The sequence below is a fragment of the Notolepis coatsorum genome, assembly GCF_963971535.1.
Source record: "Notolepis coatsorum genome assembly, chromosome: 20".
NCBI classification, from domain to species: Eukaryota; Metazoa; Chordata; class Actinopteri; order Aulopiformes; family Paralepididae; genus Notolepis; species Notolepis coatsorum.
The window spans coordinates 50,018,656-50,046,308 of record NC_140184.1 but is presented as its reverse complement, the minus strand read 5'-3'; the positions used below and the strand labels follow the sequence as shown (position 1 = coordinate 50,046,308).

General features: G+C 42.6%; 1 protein-coding gene across 2 annotated transcripts in view; it reads right to left on the bottom strand.

Moving 5' to 3' along the window:
* myo5aa (myosin VAa) overlaps nucleotides 1–27,653 on the bottom strand; it is a 227,639-nt gene that overhangs the window by 71,721 nt on the left and 128,265 nt on the right. For both annotated transcript variants that reach the window (XM_084337837.1, XM_084337836.1), the window contains exons 11-16: nucleotides 26,565–26,646; nucleotides 24,761–24,901; nucleotides 13,791–13,919; nucleotides 9,601–9,684; nucleotides 4,288–4,446; nucleotides 2,074–2,171 (exon numbers count right to left, since the gene is read on the bottom strand). In XM_084337837.1, the coding sequence (XP_084193963.1) occupies nucleotides 2,074–2,171; nucleotides 4,288–4,446; nucleotides 9,601–9,684; nucleotides 13,791–13,919; nucleotides 24,761–24,901; nucleotides 26,565–26,646 (693 nt within the window). The remainder of the gene's footprint in view (nucleotides 1–2,073; nucleotides 2,172–4,287; nucleotides 4,447–9,600; nucleotides 9,685–13,790; nucleotides 13,920–24,760; nucleotides 24,902–26,564; nucleotides 26,647–27,653) is intronic.

The window sequence follows — 27,653 nt, the reverse complement described above, 5'->3', positions numbered from 1 at the left end:
AGACATGAGAATAGAATAGAAATATAAATACTTTAATCATCCTGAGGGAAATTTGGCACTACAAATCAATCACAGTAAACATTTAGGTAGACAAAACAAATCACGAATAAGAATAACATAATAATAATAATAATAATAAACTACGGTCCGGGATTCACATTTCCTCTGTTATGTACAATCTAATATAAAATATACAGTAAAAAATACAGAGATCTACATTAAGTGTACAGTAAGTGTAATATTGACAATGTTGTTTTAAATGTAAAAGTCCAGGAAGATGGTACTGTCACTCTGCCACTCTGTGCTCAGTGATGCAGTGAGGCACAGAGATGCATTGTAAAGTCTGATGGCTGTCGGAATGAAGGACTTCCTGTGCCTTTCAGTGCTACATTTTGCGACATGAGTGTTTTGGATTTGGTTTTGAAATACCTTGCCCCCTGTGCTCTTGTTAGATTATGCACCCACTATACACAGACTTGGCTGACAGGAGGAGCATGTTCAGTGCTAGACTAACACTCCCACAATATAGCACTGAACGGCACAGGAAGTCCTTCATTCCGACAGCCATCAGACTTTACAATGCATCACTGTGCCTCACTGCATCACTGAGCACAGGGTGACAGTTACCATCTTCCTGACCTGGACTTTTAAAACAACATTGTCAATATTAAACTTACTGATCTCTGTATTTTTTACTGTATATTAGAATGTACATACATAACATAGTCAAGTTAGACCGCGCTCTCAAGATTCGACACTGGGTGCTGAAATCCCATTAAGTATTATATATAAAAAAAAAAATAGGAAATGTGAATCCCGGACCGTATTTTATTATTATTATTTTATTCTTAGGCTTATTTTATTCTTTAGGCAATTTTATTTTTTATTCTTATTCGTGATTTTGTTTTGTCTACCTAAATGTTTACTGTGAGCGATTTGTAGTGCCAAATTTCCCTCTGTATTTCTATTCTATGCTTCCTGGTGCCCTATTTTGAATGACCTACAAATGTAACCTTCAGGAGACACAAACAGTGCCGCTATTTCTTCCCATTAGATCCCTTGAAGATCCCATGAAAAATTCAAAAAGGTTTTTCTCTATTTTACTGCACACAATTGTCCAATCATATTCAATTCTGACAGCCCCAACCCTGCCCCTCCCATGTCCTTGTAAAATTGTAAATGCGTGGGTACTTCAGGGTGTCAATCAAACATCAATCAATTGGACTCCACCCACCAAAATGTCTGTTGCATTTGGAAACATCAAATTGTGGAATCCCGCCAATGCCCTAAATACCATTTCCATGGATTTGTAAGATTGGCAAAGCAAGATCAGGGACTTAAGCCGGGCAGCTTACTGGCTGCACTAAGGAAGCAGAGCAGCAGAGCAGCACTGGGCTGCACCGGCTATTCGTAAGTTCTCTCCTAAATTAGGGTGTAAATTCCACACTAGAGGCTAGTTTGTAACTAAATTAGCTAATACAATTGGTTTAACTAATTAGGTAGGGCATAAGGTAGGGCATAACCTAACTAGTTTGGATGTAAAATACCAACCAACCATCAAAGAAAGTCCATCATCATGGTTACCGGGCGGATTAGCTGTCTGGCATGAGCCACTTACTTGGCATCGTACCACATTGTAGGAAGCTAGATATTTCATATCAATACATTAGGTCTGAGTCCTTGCCAATTCAATAAAAGTACAATTATGTTAATAATAATAATGTTTTGCTTCATTCAGCATAATTATGTCTAACCTGAATTACACCTTACACTGATGATGGTGGAAAATAGTGAATTAAAAGGACAGAGATAAAGATAGGAAAGAGTGAATATAAAATAATGAATTAAAAGGACAGAGATAAAGATAGGAGAGAGTGAATATAAAAGTGAATTAAAAGGACAGAGATAAAGATAGGAGAGAGTGAATATAAAATAGTGAATTAAAAGGAGAGATAAAGATAAGAGAGTGAATATAAAATAGTGAATTAAAATGACTGAGATAAAGATAGGAAAGTGAATATAAAATAGTGAATTAAAAGAACAGAGATAAAGATGGGAGAGAGTGAGACTCACGTGAAGGCCAACTTGTAATCATTCGGTTTGATACAGCGGACGTAGTGGGGAGTGGTGGCGTTCAGTGTCTCCATCAGCATCTGCAGAGAGTTCCGGAACTATGGGAGAGAAAGATATGAGGAGAAGAGGAGACCTTTATCATCATCATCATCATCATCATCAATGTGCTCCTCGCCATCATCAACACCACAACACTTATAGTGCAGTGACGGCTTCTTGTTATAGCTTACAGCAGCGGTTCTCAAGCCGCAGAGAGCGGCCAGGGGTGCCTTGAGATAAAAAAATAAATAAAATTTTAATTCTTTTTGGGTTACAGAAAATTATCACTAAAGTGCTATCTGTTGCAGCTGCACTGTTTTCCATGAAAATACCATATTTGGATAAGTTTGACCATTTCTTAAAATCTGAAAATCATTATTTAATAAAACACAGAAAAGGATCACCAAGTTACTCTGGATAAAAAAAAATAACCTTTACAGACAACATTGAGACAAAGCTTCCTGACACATCTCCATCCAAACTCTTGGAAGAACTCATTGAAATCTCATCTGATACCACCTGGAGAGCTCGTTTCAGAGTGTGGTGCTGAGTACCAAGTATCTCATGATGCAGCAGTTAAGGTGTTGATACCATTCAGCACCACATATCTGTGTGAAGCTGGCTTTTCATCCATGACAGCTCTGAAAACAAAATATAGGGCCAAGTTGAGCCTTGAGGATGACATGCGTGTTGCCTTGTCAAAGATCTCCCCATGTATTGACCGTATTATTAGCCAGCAGCAGCAGACCTCGCATTGAGCTAGAAATGTCCACCGAGTGAACGAGTGCTTATTTTCTGTATTTATTTATATTTTTTGAGAAATGGTAACTTGGTGATCCTTTTCTGTATTTAAAAAAAATACATGATTTTCTGTTTTTGAGAAATGGTCACACTTATCAAAATATGCTATTTTTATGGAGAACAGTGCAGCTGCAACAGATAGCACTTTAGTGATCCTTTTCTGTATTTAAAAAAGAAATACATGATTTTCAGTTTTTGAGAAATGGTCACACTTATCAAAATATGCTATTTTTATGGAAAAGTGTGCAGCTGCAACAGATAGCACTTTAGTGATAATTTTCTGTAATTTTATTTAAAGAAATTTGCTATTTGATTTACTACTACAAGCAGTGTAATGTCAACAGTACTAAGCCATTTAGACCTGAAACACCTGTTAATAATGCATTATATAGCCTGCATATACACACAAAAAAATTGGTACATACGCACACAAGACGCGGCCACTGATGGGTCCATGGGACTTGGTAAAGCACTATGGACCCAAACTCTGGCCACTGACCACATGAGGGAACGGGTACATACGCACACAATACACGGCCACTGATGGATCCATGGGACTTGGTAAAGCACTATGGACCCAACTATGACCACTGATAAAAACGTAACTACACTAGCGTTATAAGAGCTAAACATTGCTACCTACCATACAAGTGCATTGGTTTAGTGCACTTCCGGTTGCTACTGAGCGGACATGTTTGTGCGGACCTGTTCTCCCAAACTGGTAAGCAAATGACTGTTTTTACGTTATTTTCATTTTTACGTTTCTATTATTATTATTATTATTATTTTTTTTAAACATTGATCTTAACTGATCACTGACTTTATTGCTTTTATAAATACTTACTTACTTACTTACTTACTTACTTACTTACTTACAAATGTGTTTCCCGGTTTCTTAAATAAACATTATTTTGAAAGCAAGCACTTTTGTCATCATTGTAGCAAAAAAGACGGGACCGGAAATGTCTTTATCGTATGTAGGGGTGCCCTGGAATATTTTATTGAACACAGGGGTGCCTTGGCAGCAGAACGTTTGAGAACCCCTGGCTTACAGTACAGTAATATTTTTGGTGATCAAATGTTTTTATTTCATATTGTAAGATGATGACAAGGACAAGACACAAAAAATATACTCCTTAGTCTTGAATAAGATTTGACCCATGTCCCGACCGGGTGTACTGCAAAAACATGTTTGTTTGCTTTTTAGTCTAAATAAATAAGTAAAGTAAATAGGGGGAAATTCATAGTTATTACTAGGTTAATACTAGGACAGCCTTCTCATGGGTTTTTCCCAATATTAGAATTTTGAAATTGACTTAATTGGTTAGTTGTTAATTGACCCCCAACCCCTCCCAACACAGGGCTTTCAGTTACCTGGCAACCGACTGTCTTTTTATGCTCTTTGCTGGCCATGCCAGACCGGCTCTTGTCAGGTTTGACACTGAGGCGTGTGCGGCCTCCTGTGCCAGGAGCCTGGCCGGTAGGGCTGATGGCCTTCCCCTCATCCATGAACAGCTCCACCAGCAGGTCAAACTGGGAACAGCAGCACACATACAGTTAAAACTATGTTAACAAACTATTTCACTGAGGGAAAAATACTTTACATAAATAAAATGTTAACCTCAATTTACTGTAAATAAAGCTTCACTGAACAATATTAACTTCAACTTCCTTCATCAAAATAGAACATTACTCTTGATTTTAATTGTATTCTATATGATATATTTCTTATGCCTACAAAGCATGATAGCAATTGCATTTTGAACAGGCAGTTCTTCCAGAATTGTGGACAATCACAAAGTTGATATTTCAAATAATGACAGGCATACCTATATAGATATTCTATCTCAAACCTCAACATAAAATTATTAAGATTATGAAGAAAAAAAAGGAATCTACAGTAGTTTGGGTCGATAAGTGGTTAGGTGTTTGTTGATTTGTATGTTATTAACAGCCAGTCAGCAGAGTGGTTATATATGCGTTTAAAAAATGTAACACATCATATATGACAATATGCCACCGCCATATATGTTTATCTGGAAAATACTACAATAAGATAGTAGGAGATAAAGTTATGTGCTGTACAATGTATGCTATGTAATAAACAGGTTCACTCCCAAGACATTCATAGCACAGGTAGTCATATAACCATACCATTATATGAAGGATGCTAGCATGTCATGTATAGTAGGAGCATCCAGTCCTCCAGCTGGCCTGCTGCCTCCAGCCTCATCAAGCCGTGACACAGACACCAGGCCTACATGCAGCTGGCTGGCAGAGTCACTCAGAGGAAAACATCCCTGTTCTCTCCTCATACTGAGTTTTCACCATGAGAGGATTGGTCACCACTGGCCACTGTTCTTCTCACGAGCAGCAAGGGAGCATTTCAACTGCAGACAGGCCTGATAATGTAAGACATCTCCATGTAGAAAGTAGCTTATATGGACACTAATCTGGGGCTTCATTTATAAATTAACTAGATTTACCCCCCATGTGTATGTGTGTGTCGTGTATGGTTGCTCTCTTTCTCCCTCACTCTTGCTTGCAGCAGCTATGTGTACCACTATCATCTGTCCATCTTCTCTGCATACAGTCAGGTCCATAACTATTTGAACATTGACACAATTTCCCCAACTTTGACTCTGTACACCACCACAATGGACTTGAAATTTAAGTACAGACTTTCAGCTTTTATTACATCCAAATCAGGTGAACAGTATATTAATGACAGTTTCTGTTGAGTTCTGTGTATCCATCTGCTGTAGTTCTCTGTAGCTATTTCTGTGTATCTATCTTATCCGTGTAGCCATCCTCTCTGTGTAGATGTCCTCTCTGTGTAGATATCCTCTCTGTGTAGTTATCCTCTCTGTGTATCTCAATCTCCTTTCCCTGTGTGCATGTCTATAGAATTGTGAATGATTATTGTGACTTGTCCTCAACTCTTGTCGCTTCTCTCCAATCCCATTTTCTACGTCATCCAGGCAATACATGGAATCTGGCCTCTCTGCTGCAACCAGTTCTCTCTTGGTGAAAAGTCACTGGTATTATTTTTCTCCAAACAATCGTTCCCCCCACCCAGTGCTCCCCACCGCTGTGAAACCAGTGAGGTGAGAATAGAGGGATGATGATAGAAGTTAGAACACAAACAAAAGGAGACATGGAGACGAGAGCTACAGTGCAGAGCTGGAAAACCAGGCAGCACGAGGAGAATGCTTGTGTTTACCTTCTGCTCGAGGGGACAGGGTTGTCATGATGGGGATACAACCAAACATACATGGACAGACAACACAATGGAGACACAACGACATAAAAAAAAGGACATGGGGAAAAAAGAAGGGGAAAAAAAGGATAATAATCACTATTATCACCATTAACTATGGATGCACAGGGGCGGATAGGTGGTGTAGTGGGCAAGGCGCTCGCCATCAACGCTGGAGACGCTGGGTTCGAATCCAGCTCTCTGCGTTGCCATCAGCTTGGCTGGTCGTTCATACTAACACAATTGGCAGTGTTAGGGGTGGGAAAGCTGATGGGTGGGTCCTGGGCGTTGTGGACAGCGACCCCTACAGTTCGGTCGGGGCGCCTGCACAGCGAGGGTAGGATCTGGAGGGAGGTAGTGTGACCTTCCACACGTTACACTCTCCCGGTGAGAATCTGCGCTGCCAGGCTGGCTGCCGGCTGGCTGCACATGCGTCGGAGGAAAGCATGCGACAGTCTCCGGCCTCCCGGACCAACAGTAGGGGGGAGTGCGCAACAACCAGGAAGGGGGTTGGGAATTGGCATAACAACTAACAGTGGGATGGGAGAAAAATCTGAAAAAGGAGGGGGGGGGAAAGATAATAAAAATAAAAAATAAAAAAACTATGGATGCACCGATATCAGTAGTGGTATTGGTGTAGAGGGAATCCCTCTAATACTAAAATCTGAGACATCTGCCACATGGATTTTATCTAAATAATTTTTGTCCAGTGACCTGCAAACTAATGGTCCAAGTCGTACACCGCTCAGCTAAAGTAATGGATCCGATCAGCACTCTGTATCGGTAGTTTCAGGTTTAGGATTTAGAATTGGTACTGGCAGTGTATAAAGTGGTATCGGTGCATCCTTACCTTTACCAAAACCAGGATATACATCTATGATGCAAACGGAAAAGGAGGAGGCACTATTGATGATGGATGGAGCGCTGATGGAGGTGAGGTGCATTATGGGATGATCAACGGCCTTGCAACGTATAGTGTCTCTGGACAGAACACTATAAGCGGGAACAGCGGCTGTCATCAGGGTATTTTCTTCACATGGTCTCTGTAAGCGCACTGCATTGATTGGGTGAGCAAACTGTTTTTACAAGTAACATTAGCCACCTACTGAAGCATCTGGCAATCAGTGGCAACTGGCAAATCTCAGTCACAGTCGTGATTCTTATGAGTGTATCCAGAAATCAGCAGAGAATTACACGCATGCACGCACACACATGATAAGGTTGGCTAAGTAGCAGAAAGAACTTTATTAGGCTAAATCTCATTAGCAGGTCACTACCATGTCTACCCCATGGTGTTAGTCTCACTGACTTCCATGAAAAAACACTGTGCGCCTGTGTGTGTGCGTGTGTGTGTGTGTGTTAGGAGGTTTTGTTAGAGGTTAGAGTCGACCATACTTAACCCCTTACCTAACTCTGCTCTTGCTGCAGTCTATAACAGAACAGAGGGCACTGTGAGCATCTAGACCAAAATAATACATTATGTTTGTGAGTGTGTGTGTAGTCAAAACAACAGAGGGATTTTAAGGTTTATCTCCCTTTCCAGGAAGTATTAATGAACAGATCCTGCACAGAGACCACACACACACACAATTTTCTTTGGAAACGGAGGGGTGAAAATGCATTTTTAGAAATAATGTGTATGTGTCTACATGGCCTAAGTCATTCTCTCTCTAGTCTGTCCAAATCACTAGCACTCATGAGAGACACTCCTACGCAGAGGGTTGGACGACGTTCCACTGTCAAACATCTCTGCCCAAAGAGGAAGTAAACTAATCGCTGCTACTTACAGTATACTCATATTATTTTTTTCCTTTAACATATTGAATAATATGTTATAATAATATTTGTCTACTTTACAAATAAGAACCAACAATGAGTTCAATAATTTCACTTCACGATGTAAGAGCCTTGTTTATTCACTGTATCCATGGAAACAACGATTGCACACAGCCATAAAGGTATGGTTTCCTTACTCAGAAGAAAAAGTCTGTTTACTTTTCTGATAACTATGGTATAACTCATACTGTAAATGTTTAGACAAACCTAATATTTCCTTATTTGTGACACTACACTTACATGCAATTAGAGGTCTTCACAGGTCCAAAGAGTTGTTCCCGGATCCAAAAAGACCTGGAAATGTACTTATCGGATCCGAACCAGACCCATCAAGTTTTGGAAACACAGATCTGGACCCACACAAACCCGGATCCAGTTGGCACCAGGATCTGTCAGATAGATTTGATACCCAACAAACCTTTGCGATACATAATGTTAAATCCATCTATCCTTGCCAAGAAAGTGGCTTGGTAATTTATATAAATCCACATTTTCTTTTATACTTGCTGATAGAAACGGGCTAGCTATGACTTATTTTCACCATTGTTGAGTGGCTAGCTGGCTGCTAGCTTGTTAGCAAGTTTAGCCAGTTAGCGTGCAGAGTCTATCGCAGGTACTGAAGGACCAGACGTGTCAATGTCAGAAATCCAAGGCCGGGTAAAAGAGAACCGAACCAGAACAGTTGGATTTGAATATGAAATGTCCCGAAAGCCACGGGTTCGGGCTGACCCACAGAGACATTATCTCTATTCCATTGTCCAAGTCAGTAGAACTTTTCTTTCTGGAGCTACTCTTGAGGTGTTTGTTCTGTAAAGCCCCTTGGCGCCACAGACTCATCACTTTGTGTGCGTGTTTAATGTATAAATAGATAAGAACTAAACCTCTCACACAGTGGGTAAGGCATCATCTTCATCTCCCTCACATTCCTGGGCTGACCCAGGAATATTTTCTTTCATCAAAATAACATGGTTCACTGGTATACCAGTTATCCACCCACAAAACAATGGTAAAACACAAGCTAGCAGAGCTGTAGTGCTACCCATTGGTTTTAAATGAGGAATGCTAACAATGCTACAAAGTAGAGCCGGACAGATTAATCAGATGTTGGCCTATCACAGACATGTCATATCAGTGTATATGTTGGCCTATCACAGACATGTCATATCAGTGTATATGTTGGCCTATCACAGACATGTCATATCAGTGTATATGTTGGCCTATCACAGACATGTCATCAGTGTATATGTTGGCCTATCACAGACATGTCATCAGTGTATATGTTGGCCTATCACAGACATGTGATCAGTGTATATGTTGGCCTATCACAGACATGTCATCAGTGTATATGTTGGCCTATCACAGACATGTCATCAGTGTATATGTTGGCCTATCACAGACATGTCATCAGTGTATATGTTGGCCTATCACAAACATGTCGGTTTTGCCAGTGACTTCACTCATGAAAAATTTAATAAAAAAATGCATCATTAGTGATGAATTTAATCTATTCTATGAATCTATTTAGAATAGAATATGTGCGTATGTGTCTGCTTGTGAATGTACATGTGTGTGTGGGTAGGGTTACTAGTCACCTTGCTGGCCTTCAGCACAATGATCTGTTCCTCGTTCACAGTGTCTTTGTTCTTCTCCAGGAAGCCATCACACTGGTACTCCACCTGGACGACACACCAACACACACACACACACAAACATACACACACTATGATTGTGAACATATCCCATTGACTTCCATTCATTCCTTAGCGACGCTAACCATTCTTTAGCGATGCCGCTTACCAATTAGAGATGGGACGATATAGAGCAATATATAGACAATATAGAGCTGATATAGTTGTACCCTTCCTGCTGACTTGTCGTACAAAACTTGTAAGTCGCTTTGGACAAAAGCGTCAGCTAAATGATTATATTTTTATCTTACAACTTTATTTTATCATGTCCCCAGGCCATCAGGCTGCTAAACGAACAATGAATGAACACTACACAACAACAACCACCAAACGCACATAGCACACACATCCACACGCACACACTCACTTTAAACAAACACACTGTAGCACCCACTCCACACACTTATAGCACACACTCACTTTAAACAAACACACTGTAGCACCCACTCCCCACACTTTATATTTATTGATGAAGGATTGCACTACAACTCGTACACCTTACTGTAAATTGTACCTAAAATTGTACCTCATCCCATTTCTGCTTTGCACTATATAGTACTGTACATTAGTACACTGCATAGTATTGTATATTATATGGTAACTCAGAACATTGTACATATGTCTATACCGAACACTGTGACCTCATTTTTCTTCTTCTAAATTACATGCTATATTATGTTATTTGATACTATCTTGTCTAGCACAGTCTCTGGAGCGTAACAGTAAGAAGCATTTTGTATGAAAGTATTCTGTACTTCTGTATGACAACTATTAAAGAACTTGAACTTGAACTATTTTGTATTTTATTTTATTTATTGTATTTTGCACAATCTAGGCGGGCATGGCCACCTACATTTCACTGCATGTCTTGTACTGTATGTGACAAATAAAACTCAAATACAAGCAGCATGTGGGCTTACCCCTGAAATCATCAGTGTGGCAGCATGTGGGCTTACCCCTGAAATCATCAGTGTGGCAGCATGTGGGCTTACCCCTGAAATCATCAGTGTGGCAGCATGTGGGCTTACCCCTGAAATCATCAGTGTGGCATCATGTGGTCTTACCCCTGAAAGTATAGTGGATGTATTGAATCATCAACCCCATATTGTTTATCAAATCGTGAGATAAGAATATCGCCCTATTACAAATACATGCCTAACCTTTAACCCTTGTTTAACTACAATTCTGCTACTGCTGCACATCGACACCACCTGGGTTAAAAAAATCTGATGTGCACAACTTAAAAAAACGTATATTCATTGTGTTCAAACCCAAGTCCAGTCACACGCAACACATCCTTAAGGCTCCCAACAAGCAATTCAACAAGGAGAATGGCACAGTGTTGCAGGGGGGTTCTCCCCGTGTTCCAGAGGGTTTCCTCCAGGTACTCCCATTTCCTCCCAGACCATAAAAGGGCTTTCATGCTAGGCAGTTTCTTTCCCTGGTCCATAAGAACTCTAAACACCAGCAAGCCGTAATCACTACCCATACAAATATTCGTGTAAAATAATGTTTATATTGATATTGTACTTTATATGTACTTTCTTATATCCATCTATGCACTGTTTTATACTGAGCTGCACCTTTAATTACTTTTATCAATGACATGTGCATTGTGAGGAACTATGGGTACTGTGTGAGTGATACAGTATGTTTAGTATGGAGTGAATGATATGTGTAGTATGGAGTGAATGATATGTGTAGTATGGAGGGATGAATATCATTCTATTGCAGGTTGTCCTGTTCACTTTGTTTTTAACTGCACTGACACACGAGTAGCACTCCTAATTTCATTGTATTGGTACAATGGCAATAAAGCGTTCTATTCTATTCAACTCCTGCCCTTGTCCAAGACACTGGCATTACAACTAGAGTTAGTCCTCCGGGTGTGGGCTGCCCACTGCTCCTCAATGGTTAGAATGGGTTAAATGCAGAGGATACTTGTCTGGTACATGTAAATGTATTTGGTAAATAAAGAGTTTCCTTTCCTTTAAACTCAACTCCAATACAGGCTAATTATCAAAAGAATAAATTAAGTAAAGTTGTGTTATGTTGCAGCCGAAAGGTCCGTCTAGCCCACCACTAACACACATTACACAATGTGGATGGAGGATTACATGCACATGCCAACCAAAAAACAAAACGGCAGCACTGGGATATGAATCTGCAACAAAAAGCCAGTTGAAATGCTGGCCTGTTGTGCACAGTACAAGCATCCAGTTTGCCAGCTTGGCTGCCATGCAGCTGGCCTGCTGCCTCCAGCCTCATCACGCCGTGCCACAGACACTAGGCCTACATGCAGCTGGCTGGCAGAGTCACTCGGAGGAAAACATCCCTCTTCTCTTATGCTTGCGTTTACCTTCTGCTCGAGGGGACAGGGTTGTCATGATGGTGATACAACCAAACATACATAGACAACATAATGGAGACACAACGGAAAATACGACATAAAAAAAGGACAGGTTAAAGAAACAGGTCATGATCACCATCAATCACCGGTGGTGTAGGTCAGGCTGATACCAGGCTAACATAAGGTATTAATGTAAAGAGAAGTTGCCTACTCCACCATTAGCACACATTACACTATTTAGATGTGGCCATTACATTCACATGCAAAAGAGAAAAGGACAGTGAAAACAGCAGATGTATCAAGAATCTGCCACAAAAGAAGATGTATCAAGAATCTGCCACAAAAGAAGATGATTTGGCTCCTACGTATATCTAAAACTTAACCCCGACACCAAAACAAGCACAGAATTTGTGATAAGCTGCAACCAAATTGGCTGCAAGAAACTCTGGCAAAGACCAGTGTTGTAGACTAAGGATAGCTGGATATGTGTACCAAGTGTTGTGTCAGTCGGATGTACAAGTAATGAATGAATGAATGAATGAATTAATGAGTTTATTTTTGGACATGTTATTCTCCATATTTCTGTCAAACTAAATTAATGTGTGCAAAACTGTTTAGAGTTTATTGGCTGTGTGTGAGGTTATGTGCAAAATAAATCAGCAATGTTTTTGACCCTTTAAATACCAGTGAGTTGGTTGGGCTCAAACTGACCCCAGATCATCTTGATAACACAAAGTCATCATCTATGGCACAACCCTATTATGGCTTTTCAAAGCTTCACATTTTACCTTTGATTATAGCGCCATCATCAGGTCGATTGGTGTGATATTTGTTGTGATGCATTGGCATAAGAATATCTATGATACCGACCAACAGAGAAACTTATACCAGGTAAAAAGGCATTTTTCTAATGAGATCTAGCAAACAGTCCTCATAAGTGACCAATTATCCGTTTTTTCTATTCTTGCAGGGACATTGGATCGTAAAAATCAGCTGTTGTCATCACACACATACGTTGAGGGATCTTGCTGTGATCCAGCTCTGCTTTATACTGGATGTAACCAAAGTTACTGAGTGTCTAAAAATAAGAGCAGGGAAATACTGTGTCAGCTCACACCTCGTCACAAGGACCTTATTGCATTACATTACAGACATAAATTATTGTGACAGACAGACACAGACAGACAGACAGACAGACAGACACAATAGGGCGGGGTGATTAACCAAGTTTCAACTTCAATTATGATTTTGACCCACGATCATGAAAATAAGATAAAACTATTATTGTCTATGTTGCTCTCATTTTGACTTGTGTAGTAAATGCAGCGCACCCTTCCTTCACAGCATTGTGCTCTGCCCCTCCTCCTCAAGCCCAAAACAGTAGTTTCAGCTCATGTTCAGAGGGAGGAGGGAGCCACGGCACGTTTCTCCAGTTATTTTTAAACGTCTTTGTTAACTTGTAGAAAATGACATAAATGTAGCCTTTGGTCGAGAAGAAATGTAAAACAAATTCAGTCATTGTCATATGATGTTCTTAAATGAATGAGTAATCATGTTTAATAATCATGATTTCATTATAAATCAAAATAATCATGATTATTGCCATAAATCGAGCAATCGTGACACACACAAAGAGGCATGAATACACACTTCCCCTGTAAAAATGTGTTTCCCAAATATTTCCCTAGAACACCAATAAAATTGTCTTTTGTACACAACTTTTTTAAATGCCAGTGCAGCCTACCTTGTCTGCAAAATGCTTGATGATGAAGGCCCGGTTGGACATGCGCGGCTTCTCAAACAGGTTGTTGCATGTCTTCAGGTGAGTGTTGTAGAGCTTCTGGGCCCATGAATCATCTGAACCCTTGGGCATCTGAACACACAAGACAGGAGGACATCACAGAACAGAGAGGTTGGTTGGCCCCAGCAGCTAATTGCTTGTTTTCATTTCACTCCTACTCTGTTGTCTACCACAGGAGGGTTTGAATTGTGTAATTCATGATTTTGTTGGGTTTCTTCTGAGGAGGCAGTGCAGGTATTGAGCACGGAAGCTTGGATTGCTTGGGACGGACGCTGTTGAAACAAACGTGTACACAATGGACCTCATGCTCGAACAAACTCACAAGAAAGTTAAACAAATTTCTTCATAACTCCATTTACGAACTTCTCGGGTCAATTTTGGCATGAGCGGTTTCTTTTCGGAGATACGTTTGTAGCTACTCACAGGATTTACGAACGCGGAAAGGCAGTCGTAAGTCGGACAGACGGGTGTGCGCCCGTGTTCTTAAAGGCTTCATTTGGGAGAAATCATTGGTGATTGTGTTCACGTCGATTCTACAGACATCCTCGGAATAAAATTATAATAATAAATACGACAATATTTGTATCATTAACAATTACGTTTTACAATTGTAGTCATGACTATATAGCTATAGTGGACTAGACAATTAATTAATACATTCCACATTGAACCCACACAAATGACAACAGACACAAAGGAGAAGTTTAACGAATTCCATATAAATCTATAGCTTGTTAGCAACAATGCAGCAGCATGACGGCTTGGTGAGGATGCATATGGACACACACACACATACACGCATGTATACTGCTGCTGGAAGATAATGCTGATCGTGCACTGAGGAGCCAGACCAGACGCTCAAACACTGTGCTACCACACGTCCAGCTAATGTCCACCTTGGGCACCTGCGCATCAAGGCACCCTCCCCAGATGCACTTCCATATCTCAACAGAAAGCAATACCACGCATGGTCTCACGCTTCCCAATTAAATTGCAAATGGAATCAATTGTTGTTGATTTTTCTGGTAAATTAATCGTTTAGATGGGATGTTCGATATTGGCTTTTTTACCGATACACCGATATTGTCCAACTCTTAATTTCCGATACCAACCGATACCGATATATGCGGGGTTCCCTTTGGGCTGTGGGGGTGCTTAATGTCTGAAGGAGTCGACTGAAGGCTTCTTGTCCTCTGCAAAAGCATGCAATTGGTCCACTGATGGATACATCTTGATATTTGTCTAGTCTAGTGTGTTCATTAGATGGGTGAAATCCTCTTTCAGTGCCTCTGTGCCTGTTTTCGTAGGCAGTTAGCCTCTGGTATGCGTGCCATTAGCGTTAGCCACACTTCTATGCCTCTTTTCTTTTGGAAAGAATGATATAATTTTTTTTTATAAATATATATATATATAATATATATATATATTTTTGTATTCGACTAAGAGGTTGGCTAGTCGACTACGGCTCATTTCGACCGATTAGTCGACTAATCGACTAATAGGGGTCAGCCCTAGGTCGTACTCAGTTGTAAAGAATTACAACTGATTACGTTTTATTTATGTGTGTCCTAGGTTTAGTGTGTGGTGGGAGGTAGTAATGGGCTGATTTAGCAGAGAATGTAAAGCAGAGAGTGGGTGGAAAGAAACGGATGGCTTCACTTTGTGTGAACAAATCTACCACTACTGTACAACCTACATGCACTCTGCACTGTACACTGATCCATCCATCCATCTATCTATCTCAGTGTTTCCCCTAGGATTTTTTTTCAGGGGGGGTGGTAGGCCCCCCAAAACTACTAGTGTTGTCGTGTGCGTGTCACGGATATGTGGTCTCAACAGTGTCGTCATAGACGCGCGCAGTAAGGCGGTTGTTAGTATCGGTGCATTTCTCTCGGTGGACTTCAGCTCGGCCTTCAACACCATCCTCCCGCACATCCTGGAGCATCAGATGTCCCTGCTGCAGGTGCCGGACTCTACCTGCAGGTGGATTACGGACTTCCTGACTAACGGGTCACAGCGGGTGAAGTTGGGAATCAACATCTCCGATCCCAAGTCCATCAGTACTGGCTCCCCACAGGGCTGCGTTCTGTCCCCACTACTATTCTCCCTGTTCACCAACAGCTGCGTCTCTCTGCACCCCTCGGTCAAACTCCTGAAGTTTGCGGACGATACCACCCTGGTGGGTCTCGTATCCAGGGGGGATGAGTCTGCCTACAGGAGGGAGATCAAGAGGCTGCAGAGCTGGTGCAGCTGCAACAACCTGGACCTCAACGCCCAGAAAACAGTGGAGATGGTAGTGGACTTCAGGCAGAAGGCAGCCCCCCCCACCCCGATCATTCTGGGAGGCACCTCGGTGGCCTCTGTGGAGTCCTGCCGCTTCCTCGGCATGACACTCTCCCGGGACGTGAAATGGGAGCTGAACACCATCGCTCTCAACAAAAAGGCCCGGAAGAGGATGTTCCTACGTCAGCTGAGGAAGTTCAGGCTGCAGAGGACTATGATGGTCCAGTTTTACACCGCCATCATCCAGTCCATCCTCACCATCATCACCTGGTTCTCTGCAGCCATGGTCAGGGACAAGGCCAAGCTGCAGCGGGTGATACGATCAGCGGAGAGGGTGAGCGGCTGCCCCCTTCCCTCCCTCGAGTCCCTACATTCCACCAGGGCCTTGAGGAGGGCGAGGAAGATCATGGCAGACCCCGCCCACCCGGGTCACGGCCTCTTCATCATGCTCCCCCACGGCAGGCGGCTACGGCTGCCCAAGACATTAAAGTCCCGCCATAGACTAAGTTTCTTCCCCTCAGCAGCTCGCCTGGTAAACGAGTCAGGTGTCCCCCTGCTCCCCCCCTCTATGGCGAGCTGCTAGGGCTGGACCTCTGGACTTGAACTGTGCTGCACTGTATCCATGTCCCCAACCACTGCACTTTACAGTCTTATTGTTGTCTCACTGTTGGTCCTGTTTCGGACTTATTTATTTATTATTATGTTTATTCCTATTTGTGAAAAAAAATCATGCACTGTAATGTCGAATCACGTTCCATTTGTATATACAATATGGTGAATAAAGTAATCTGAATCTGAATCTACACTGAGCTGAAATGAAACAATTGCACATAAATTAGGTCTATTAGAACACATAAATAAACGTATTTACAATTATACATACAGTAGTGACAACACACATATGAACTATTTACAATACAGGGAGGCACATACAACACTCATAACTATTTACAACCAGTGTCAAAGAGATGTCCTTTAAAGGTTCATGCTTCTCCCCCATCTCTGGCTGACATCACCATTGTGATACATGATGGTTAGGCCTTTGTGTTTTCCTCAGTGAGGGATTCTCTTTTGTCGGTCAGCAGTGTTTTGTACTTGCTAAAGCTTCTCTCTGTATAATAATTGAAAGTTTAAATATCAACATTATCTGGCCATCCTCCCCGCCCGCCAAGGCAATGGTAGGGGAAACACTGTATCCAGGGGCGTAATTATGGGGGGGGACACGGGGGACATGTCCCCTGCATGTTTTCAGAAGGCAGTTATTGTCCCCCGCACATTTTTACCGTCCAAAAACAATGTTACATGATAATAAACGGTGACGCGACGCGGCACTGCAGATTTACCCTACTCTTGGAATTCATTGCCAGATCCTCAAAGTCATAGGGGCGCTGTCTCGATAATGCAGTGTTATTAAAGCAGCGTGTAGCCGACTCATGAACCAGTTGGGATTCGAATAGACGCGGCCTGGAAGCGTCAACGCGGAACTGGAAATCCGTTGGTAAGAAATAGCGGCCTGGAATAGTTTTTGGGACGTTCTCAATTCGCAGTAAAGGGATATATCTGCGGTTTCCCTGGCGGATGGCGAACAAGCCAGCCGGACTATGACATCATACTTAACTTAAACTTGAACACGGAGGCAGTTACAAGAACTATCCGAGCCCCCGGGAGGGTGGTCGAATACCTTTTGCATGTCGGCGTCTCTGCGATGTATGCAGGGAACGAATTGCAGAGGGAAGTGGATAGCTGCCTGTCGCCCATTCTAACGCAGGAGTCCTGGACCCTTGACTCGAGCAGACCCGACAGGTAAGGTAAGCGATTTGGAAGTGTGCGGCTGTTGTCCGAATACTAGTGAATATTGAAAAATAAAGGCACGACATTGAGAGACGTCCCCGTCGTAGCGTTCTTGCATTCAACGAGAGTGGACATTTGACAAGGACATGTTTCAAAGTTGGGATTTTGGAGGATCCGAAACAATGGGCAGGGCTGCATTATGGTGAGTTGTGTTTTAATAATAATAATACATTCGATATATAATACACCCGCCGAGGTGCTACAAATCAAATGCCCACCCTACTGATCTGTTTATATGTTATAATAATAATAATAATAATAATACATTCGATTTCTAATACACCCGCCGAGGTGCCGGAAATCAAATGACCACCCTACTGATCTGTTCATGCGTTATAATAATAATAATACATTCGATTTATAATGCGAGCACCTGCATTACAATCAAATGACTGATCTGTTATGCGTTATGCACCAGAGTCTCGAGAGGCACTTTATAATAGAAAAAAGACAGTGCAAACATGTATATGTCGCTTACAGTTTATTATGCCTATGCAGCTCGTTTATTTTGACAGAGTTAAACATTTTTCACTAGTATCATTATATTAAATTAGCGGACGTGCAGCTGGACAAGCCCTGGCTCCACGATGACCACATCTTACAAGAGGCGCCACCGCCTGGGAAAATGCGTATTGCACACCTGGTATTAGAAAAAAAAAATACCTACCCCCCCCCCCCCGCCCCCCGCGACGTCACTGACCTCGCCCCCTAATATGTCCCCCCCCCACCGCTAGGAACAAAGTTACGCCACTGACTGTATCTATCTATCTATATATATATCTATCGTACAACCTACATGCACTCTGCACTGTACTCTGATCCATCCATCTATATATCTATCAATCTATCTATCATACAACCCACATGTACTCGGTTCTGTATTCTGATCCATATATCTATCTACTGTATCTATATATCTATCTCTACCGTACAACCCACATGCACTCCGCACTTTACTCTCTCTGATCCATCTATCTACAGCAGTGGTTCCCAAACAGTGGTGCGCATGAGCACCCTCTAGGCCGGGGGTGCGTGACATGAAAAGGCTAATGGCGGTGCTATGGTGTTATTATTTTACTAATAAATATAACTAATATACATTATTTCAAATGGGGATTTTTTTTTTTTTTTTTTTTAAACTTTATTTTTTAGCGTTTATCGCTTTTCTGGTCAAGCATGACCGACAGAAACAGGTTGAAATGGGATGTAGAGCAGGGGAAGACATTCTGAGAAATGACGGCGGGTCCGGGAATCGAACTCGTGTCCCCCAGATCCGTGACGAGCACGGTTTTCCCCGACGCAGAAATAGCGCCGAGATATGCGGTGAGCTACGGGAGCTCCCCTCAAATGGGGATTTTCACTGTGTAAATCATGAAATTCAAGAAACGTTATAATTAAAAACGTACGTTTTAATAATATAAAAAAGAAAAGAAAAAAAATATGTACCCAAAATGCACTTAACTTCCTGCCAAAAAGGCCATATGGGCGCACGGCCGGGACCGGTGCGCTATTATTGTGGCACACATAACATGCAGAACTGGCTAAAAACAGGGAAACTGTCAGGTGGTAAATCTAAAGTTAATGAAAGAGGACAGGAGGAATTGGAGGTGAGAGAAGCGGAGAGCAGTGTTGTAGTGGAGACAGAGAGTGATGACAGTGACAAGGGAGGAAGAGAAAAGGGTGTGTGTGGAGCACAGACACAACAGCCCGGCCCTCCATCAAGAAAACGGGGTAAAAAAGACAACGAGACTGGGCGACAGACTGGAAAAAGAAAAAGGAAATATGATGAAAATGATCGGTGTCTGGGCTTCACTTGGATCGGTGATGTGGATCACCCAGTTCCCCAGTGTGTGATGTGCGGTGACGTCCTACACCCAGTTCCCCAGTGTGTGATGTGCGGTGACGTCCTACACCCAGTTCCCCAGTGTGTGATGTGCGGTGACGTCCTACACCCAGACCCCCAGTGTGTGATGTGCGGTGACGTCCTACACCCAGACCCCCAGTGTGTGATGTGCGGTGACGTCCTACACCCAGTTCCCGAGTGTGTGATGTGCGGTGACGTCCTACACCCAGACCCCCAGTGTGTGATGTGCGGTGACGTCCTACACCCAGACCCCCAGTGTGTGATGTGCGGTGACGTCCTACACCCAGACCCCCAGTGTGTGATGTGCGGTGACGTCCTACACCCAGACCCCCAGTGTGTGATGTGCGGTGACGTCCTACACCCAGACCCCCAGTGTGTGATGTGCGGTGACGTCCTACACCCAGACCCCCAGTGTGTGATGTGCGGTGACGTCCTACACCCAGACCCCCAGTGTGTGATGTGCGGTGACGTCCTACACCCAGACCCCCAGTGTGTGATGTGCGGTGACGTCCTACACCCAGACCCCCAGTGTGTGATGTGCGGTGACGTCCTACACCCAGACCCCCAGTGTGTGATGTGCGGTGACGTCCTACACCCAGACCCCCAGTGTGTGATGTGCGGTGACGTCCTACACCCAGACCCCCAGTGTGTGATGTGCGGTGACGTCCTACACCCAGACCCCCAGTGTGTGATGTGCGGTGACGTCCTACACCCAGACCCCCAGTGTGTGATGTGCGGTGACGTCCTACACCCAGACCCCCAGTGTGTGATGTGCAGTGACGTCCTACACCCAGACTAGGGATGGTCATTTGAAGGAAAAATCCAGATCGATTGATCGCATGCTATACCCGAGTGATCGCGTATTACTCGAAAAGGGATAATCTTACACATACATGTGAAAAAATATGTAAAAAATTATAATAATAATATAATTTTTTTCATAATTATTAATCATTTCGATTTTTTTCTTTTCTTTTTTCTCATAGCTACGAGTAATTGATTACTCACGCCCATACCTAACCCAGACCCCCAGTGTGGATCTAACAGCAGCATGAAGCCCTCATATCTACGTCGCCACTTTTTCAAAAGGACTTGAAAGTCAGACAAAATTAAATCCAGTTTCATTCAGGTGGAGCTACCAAAAGGCACTAAAGGCTTCTTATCTCGCTTGTTACAGAATTGCTAAAAAGGGGCTACCTCACACACTTGTGGAAGACGTGAGCCAGTTGCCAAAGATATGGTTGAATGCATGATTGGAGAGAAAGAAGCCAAAAATTGGATATGATCCCGGTGTCCAACAACACTATCACAACGCATCGATACAATGTCCGAAAACATCCTGGCTACATTAGTCAGTCACGTGAATAACAGTGAGTTTTATTCTCTCGAAGTAGATGAGTCCACTGATGTGGCAAATCTGGCTAATCTGTTGGTGTACATTCGTTAGGTTGTGGAAAAAAAGTCAGCACACCGTCTGCCGTGTTCCCAAGTTTAATTTACTTTAACACAACGTTTCGGCCTGTGGCCTTTGTCAAGTGTCACCAACATGTTAAAAGGGGTGGGGTATATATACATACATATTAGGGGTCAAGGTTGAACCAGGTCAAGGTTCAAATCAATTAGCCTATAGGCTACAAATTTACAAAACATACTGCAGCTCAAGTGCCAGAACATACGGTACATAGTTACAATAACAGTAGTACGGTAGTTAGTAGTTAGATGTAACACACCTTCACATGCAAAATAGAGAAGAAAATATATAATAAGTGTATATGGTAGGTCTCTCTCTGTAAAAGTAGTTTGCCATGGTCTCCGCCTCTCGCTGGTCTCTCTACCTTTTCAATGCCTGTGTATCTTAATGTGCTGATGTTGTGTCCTGCCTGTCTAAAGTGTACTGCAACCGGGTTATGTTCATCACCACATCTGATGTTGCTGCGGTGTTCGCTGATGCGTGTTTTGAGTTGCCGGTTGGTTTTGCCTACATAGCTCAGGCCACATGGACATTTTATTAGGTAGATGACATGAGTGGAGCTACAGGTGATGAAGCCACGGACTCTGAGGGTTTTACCATTAAGTGGATGTGTGTAGGTCTTGCTCTTAATAGTATACCCACACTGTGCACAGTTACCACACTTGTAGTTCCCATCCGGGGTGTTATCTAGGAACGTGGGTCTGTGAGCCGTGGGTGGGCTGTAGGATCTCACTAGTTGGTTTCTCAGGTTGGGGGGGCGTTTGTAAACTACAGTGGGAGGTTCCTTGAAGACAGATTGGAGTTTGGGATCAGAGTTGATGATGTGCCAGTGTTTATGTAGGATCTTAGTGAATTCAAAACCTACAGGAGAATATGTAGTGCAGCACAGCAGGGACTGGTCCTTAGTGGGTCTAATGCTAGGTTGTAGGCATTCGTCCTGTGTGGCCACATCAAAGCGGTTAGCAGCTTTGTCTATCCATTCTGTAGGATACCCTCTCTCCTGGAATCTCCTGCTCAGGTCTGTGGACGGTCTCGGATATAGACTATCAAGGCTGCAGATTCTCCTGGCTCGGTGAAACTGGCTGACCGGGAGGCTCTTAATGAGGTGGGTGGGATGGAAACTGTCACCCCGTAGTAAAGTGTTTCCGTCAGTAGGCTTGCGAAATAAATCTGTATGGATAGTGTTCCCCTCCTTGATGACCAAAACATCCAAGAAACTGATGCTGCTGGAGCTGGCCTCCAGAGTGAAGCTCAAATTGGAGTTAGCTGCGTTGAGATATTTATGAAATGCCTCCAGTGACTCTTCACTCCCTGTCCAAATAATGAAAATATCATCTATGTAGCACTGATATATCAATATGTCTGGACTTTTTTTTTTAGCAACAGGGTCCAATATATATTGATTCTCAAACTGACCCATGTACAGATTAGCATAGTTGGGGGCCATAGTACTCCCCATGGCCGTACCCTTGGTTTGAAGATAGTGATCTGATTTGAACTTAAAGTAATTGTTGGTCAGTACAGTTTCCATTAGGTCACATATGCAGGTAGTACTGGGTTTATCAGTCTCGGGTCTGAGGCTCAGAGAGGTGCGTGCCGCTTCAATCCCACCATCATGTGGGATGTTGGTGTACAGACTAGTCACATCTAAAGTGACAAACGTAGCATTGTCTGGTAGTACAGTGGCCTTTAGTTTGTTAATGAGATCAATGGTTTCTTCTATAACCAGTGCCATCAGGTCCAAAGAGCATTTATTGAGAATCTCACACCAGTGATAACAGAAAGTGGGACTGTTGAGTCCAAGCGCTGGTGCTGAATATGTAGTCCTCTCGGGATAATCTTGTTCCGTAGGTAGTCACTCAGTGTGACAGCATGTAGGTACTGTTTGGTCTCACGGATAGTGAGATTCTTGAGTAGTCTCTCCATGGAATCTGTGTCCGTGTTCACACTGGTAGACTCACCATCAAATAGAGTCTTGTAATATGATGCGGTTGTAGTTCAAACGTTTTGCGGAGATCCGCGGATAGAGAGCGCAGGTCATCTGTCATATTGCCTTGTTCGTTTTTCAAGTAGGGAATATATTGCAGGAGTGCAGTGAAAAAGGTGTATACGTAGTAGAAAAGACTTTTCTACTAGGTGTACATTTGTTACCTTTTTGAAGGAACCGTGAAGGAGGATGTTTTGTTCTGTCTGCCCTTGTTACCCGAACAACAGGAGAAGAAACCTTTCATTTGATTAATGCCTTCATGAGGTCCAATGGAATCGACTGGACACGCTGCGTTGGAATATGCACTGATGGGGCAAAGTAGATTATACAGTATCTATCCATCCATCTACTCACCCATCTATCTACATTTACCACTTTTTTCTTCAACATCATAGAAATTGCAATTGTTGTCACTGATTGGCCCAAAGCGGTAGCCACACCAATTTACCACCAACATGCTTACCAGACTTTCTATTTTGTATTTATTGTTATTATTTTTATATTCGGTCCCAGGATGAACGTTCTGACCTTCGTTCGTTACGTTGGCATTCGAATAAAAAATTATTCGAATTTTGTATACTTTTTTTTTTATATATATTTTTTTATTTATGAGTCTATTCATTCTGTTTAAACCAATGGGTTTTTTCTTCACAGTTGCAGATAAAGATTAGGCTACACTAATATTATAGTATTAAAAACTGATTCGTTTTTTTTGGGTCCACTTTTTCTCCTATTTTTCTATATTTTCTCCCATCCCAATTTCGTATCATCCAATTCAACCCTCCCCTGTCACGAACGCTGTTTCTTGCCTCCCACAAGCCGGCTGCAATGTGGACTAAGTCATACATAGCACAAGTCCCCTCCGGTACTTGAGGTAACAGCAGTCGCATCTTTTCACCTGCGCAGCTCGATCTCTCAGTGGCGAGGAGTAACGCGTGGGAGGCTCACGCTGCCCCCGACACTTCCTGATTCTACTGCGCAGGCGCACCAACCAACCTGTAGGAGTCGCTGTCCACAACGCCCGATCCCCACCCATCAGTTTCCCACCCCCTAATACGGCCAATGTGTATTAGTACGGACGACCAGCTAAACTGAAAGCAAATGTGGAGCGCTGGGCTCGAACAGGCAAGCCCAGCGTCTCCAGATTTCGTGGCGAGTGCCTTGTCCACTACGCCACGTAGCCGCCCTTAAAAACTGATTAGTTATATTCATTAAAGAAAGTTGATTTAATAAAAAAAAAAAAAACTAATTTAAATCAGATGAATCACTTTATTCAAATTGAGGATTTAGTTTGAGGATATCTATAAAAAAAACATTTTTTCTTTTTAGAAACTTTATTCTTTTTTTTATCTTAAAAAGAAATTCGCCCTGACAACGTTTGAATTCCAAAAACAGGCTTCGGGGACAGCGTGTGCGTGTAGGTGTGTAGGTGTGTGTGTGTGTGTGTGTGTGTGTACCTTGCACTCCTCGTCCAGCAGGTCCAGAACGCCCATCTTGGCCTCTATGAGGTTGATGCAGGGCTGGTTGTCGTAGAAGTCTATCAGAGTCCAGGGGATCTGTTCTCTCATGTACTCCTCCTGCTCCAGCTTGAAGACATGCTACACACACACACGCGGGTTATACACATTGGTCCTCATGTTACGAACAAAAGTATTTTTTTTATCCACTTTTTCTCCTCCTGTTTTTCTGTGTTTTTCTCCCATCCCAATTTTAGTCATGCCAATTCCCCCCCTCCCCTTCCTGGTCGTTGCTCGCATGTGCCCCCCACTGGTCGGTCTAGGGAGGGTTGATAGATACTATCACATGTCCCCTCCGATACATGCAGAGTCAGCCAGCCACTTCTTTTCACCTGCCAGCGCGGACTCTCATTGGTGAGGTGTAACGTGTGGGAGGCTCACACTACCCTCACCATCTCTCTTCCTCGCTGTGCAGGCACCCTGACCGACCTGTAGGAGTCGCCGTTTACAACGACCAGATTACCACCCACCGGCTTCCCTCCCGCTGACTCTGCCAATTGAGCCAGTATGACAGCCGGATTCGATACCAGTGTCTCTCGCGTTGGTGACGAGCGCTTAATCCACTGCGCCACCCAGCCGCCCTCACGAACAAATGTCTTTATAACTTCACTTGCAAACTTCTCGGGCTGATTTTGGCATGATCGAACAGTTTCTTTTCAGAGATTTCTTCGTAGCTACAGTACAACACGGAAAGGCAGTCGTAAGTCGGAGAGAAGACTGGTGTGCACCCGTGTTCTTAACGGCTTACCAATAACACATTTGGCTGGACAGTCAATAGACTTTAAAGCCATTCTTCTCAGTTTCAGTGTTTGACATCAAGTTTCAACATCAAGCCAAAATGTCATATCTCAACAGAGCATGAAGTTCAACAGGTTTAACAGTAAACACTAGGGCTGTCTTAAATACTTCGAAGCTTCGTTCGATGGGCATGGGATTCGAATAGGAAAATAAAATTTGAATATATTAAACATATATTTATATATATATTCAATTTTTCCTTTTTTTTTCTTTTTGCAAAATCAACTCTGCCTCTCTTTGTTAACTACAACAAGCAATGCCGTTTTGTTATTTGAGATGAGGTCGGACTCGGCACTGACAGATTTGTGTTCATTGTGCTGCTTTTACTGTATAAGGGCCCGTGTCGACCGGGGACATTTTATGAGTTGTCAGCTACTTTCTGTCATTCATTTCTATGCTACAGACGCGACAGGCGCGCTCCTTTTCCCAGCGCCGCGCCTCGCGTTTTAGCGCTCTCTGCAGCTGGCGTTTTTGGGCTGAGTGCTCCCAGCGCCTAAGGTTGAAACTAGTTAAACTTTTGGAGAGGAGCGGCGCTCATCAAGGTAACTTTTTTCGACCGACCAATCAACATCGAGTAAGTGGCGGAGCCGCGGCAGTCGCGAGACTCAGGAAAGCGCTCTGAGATTTTTTTTTTTGCTTTTCAAAACGGTCCGTCTTGAAAAAAACGTCCCCGGTGGACACAAAGCCTAAAGCCTCAAATGACGGCTTACAATATTTCATGAAAGCAAAGTGTTTCGTTTGTCTAAGATTTAAACTTTACAGCACTGACAAAGTTGAACAAAGTGCTGTACAAGTCCCACAACATTAAAATGAAAAAATAAAATAAACAAAATTACGGTAATATATATTTTTTTTATCTCAAAGCGGCCCCCGAAGCTTCGAATGCCAAAAATAAATTCGAAGGTCAGCCCTAGTAAACACGGAAACACACACCAAAGCTGCTCACCATATTGAATTGCTGCTGAAGTTTCTCATTGGCGTAGTTGATACAGAACTGCTCAAAGCTGTTGATCTCAAACGTTTCAAACCTGGTAGAAGGGAGGATAGGAAGAGAGGGGATTAATAGTTAAATAGCTGATGACTTTCCATGACTAATACATATTTAGTCAACTAATAACCAAATGGCCAGTTGCATGGACACTGGTTAAGCATGGCCCTTAACCTCTTAACATGCACTGGCACGTATAAAGGCAAACGTCTTTTTACGCGCCGTGCGTGAGATGACCACCCCGGACTGCCGACACTCCAGAACTGCCAATCATCCACTGATGGTGAAAATGATTAGTCAGCGCTGTAGCCAATGAGTGTACCTTTCCAACGATACCCCATGTGGGAGGGGTGAAAATACAGTAAGTAGGTGAAAGTTGACGAGCAAAAACGAGAAGGAATCACACTTCAGAATGAACGGGCGTGGATGAGGAAATGGATTTTGGAGAGCTTTTTATTTTTTTGCACGGTTTACCGGGATCTCTCTCAAAGACCCATTTCTGAAGAGACCAGGCTCATGCATGTGCTATACGTATAAACTATACAGCTAAGCTTTGCATAAAAAAGTATAGAGTCCTCAAGTTCAAGAAAAAGAATTGCCACTTTTCTGGGTGCCTGTTAACCTCTTAACTGGTGCCCCCAAAAGTGGCAATTTTTTAACTTGAACTTGAGGACTGCATACTTTTTTTGCAAACCAAAATACTATACTTTATACTAGCATGAGCCTGGTCTCTTTTGAAAGATAACATTCTGAAGTTTCTGATACAATAAAGAAAGTTCACTTTTAGTGCTAATGAAATAGAGTAACAGAGGTCTGAACTCGAGTTGAACTTGTATATTCAAAGTATATTTCCAAAATAATTGCTATGGCTGAAAAGACACCCTGGGTCCATAGCCTGAAGTCTTGTGTAGTACATGTCCAAATTTCACAACAATCCGTTCAGAAATGAGTGAGAGCAATTTTGGTAAAATGTGGAAAAAAAAGGTCTGCAGGTTTCCATTTTCTCATAGACTCCAATGCATTCTGCATATTTTTTACTTCCCGTTT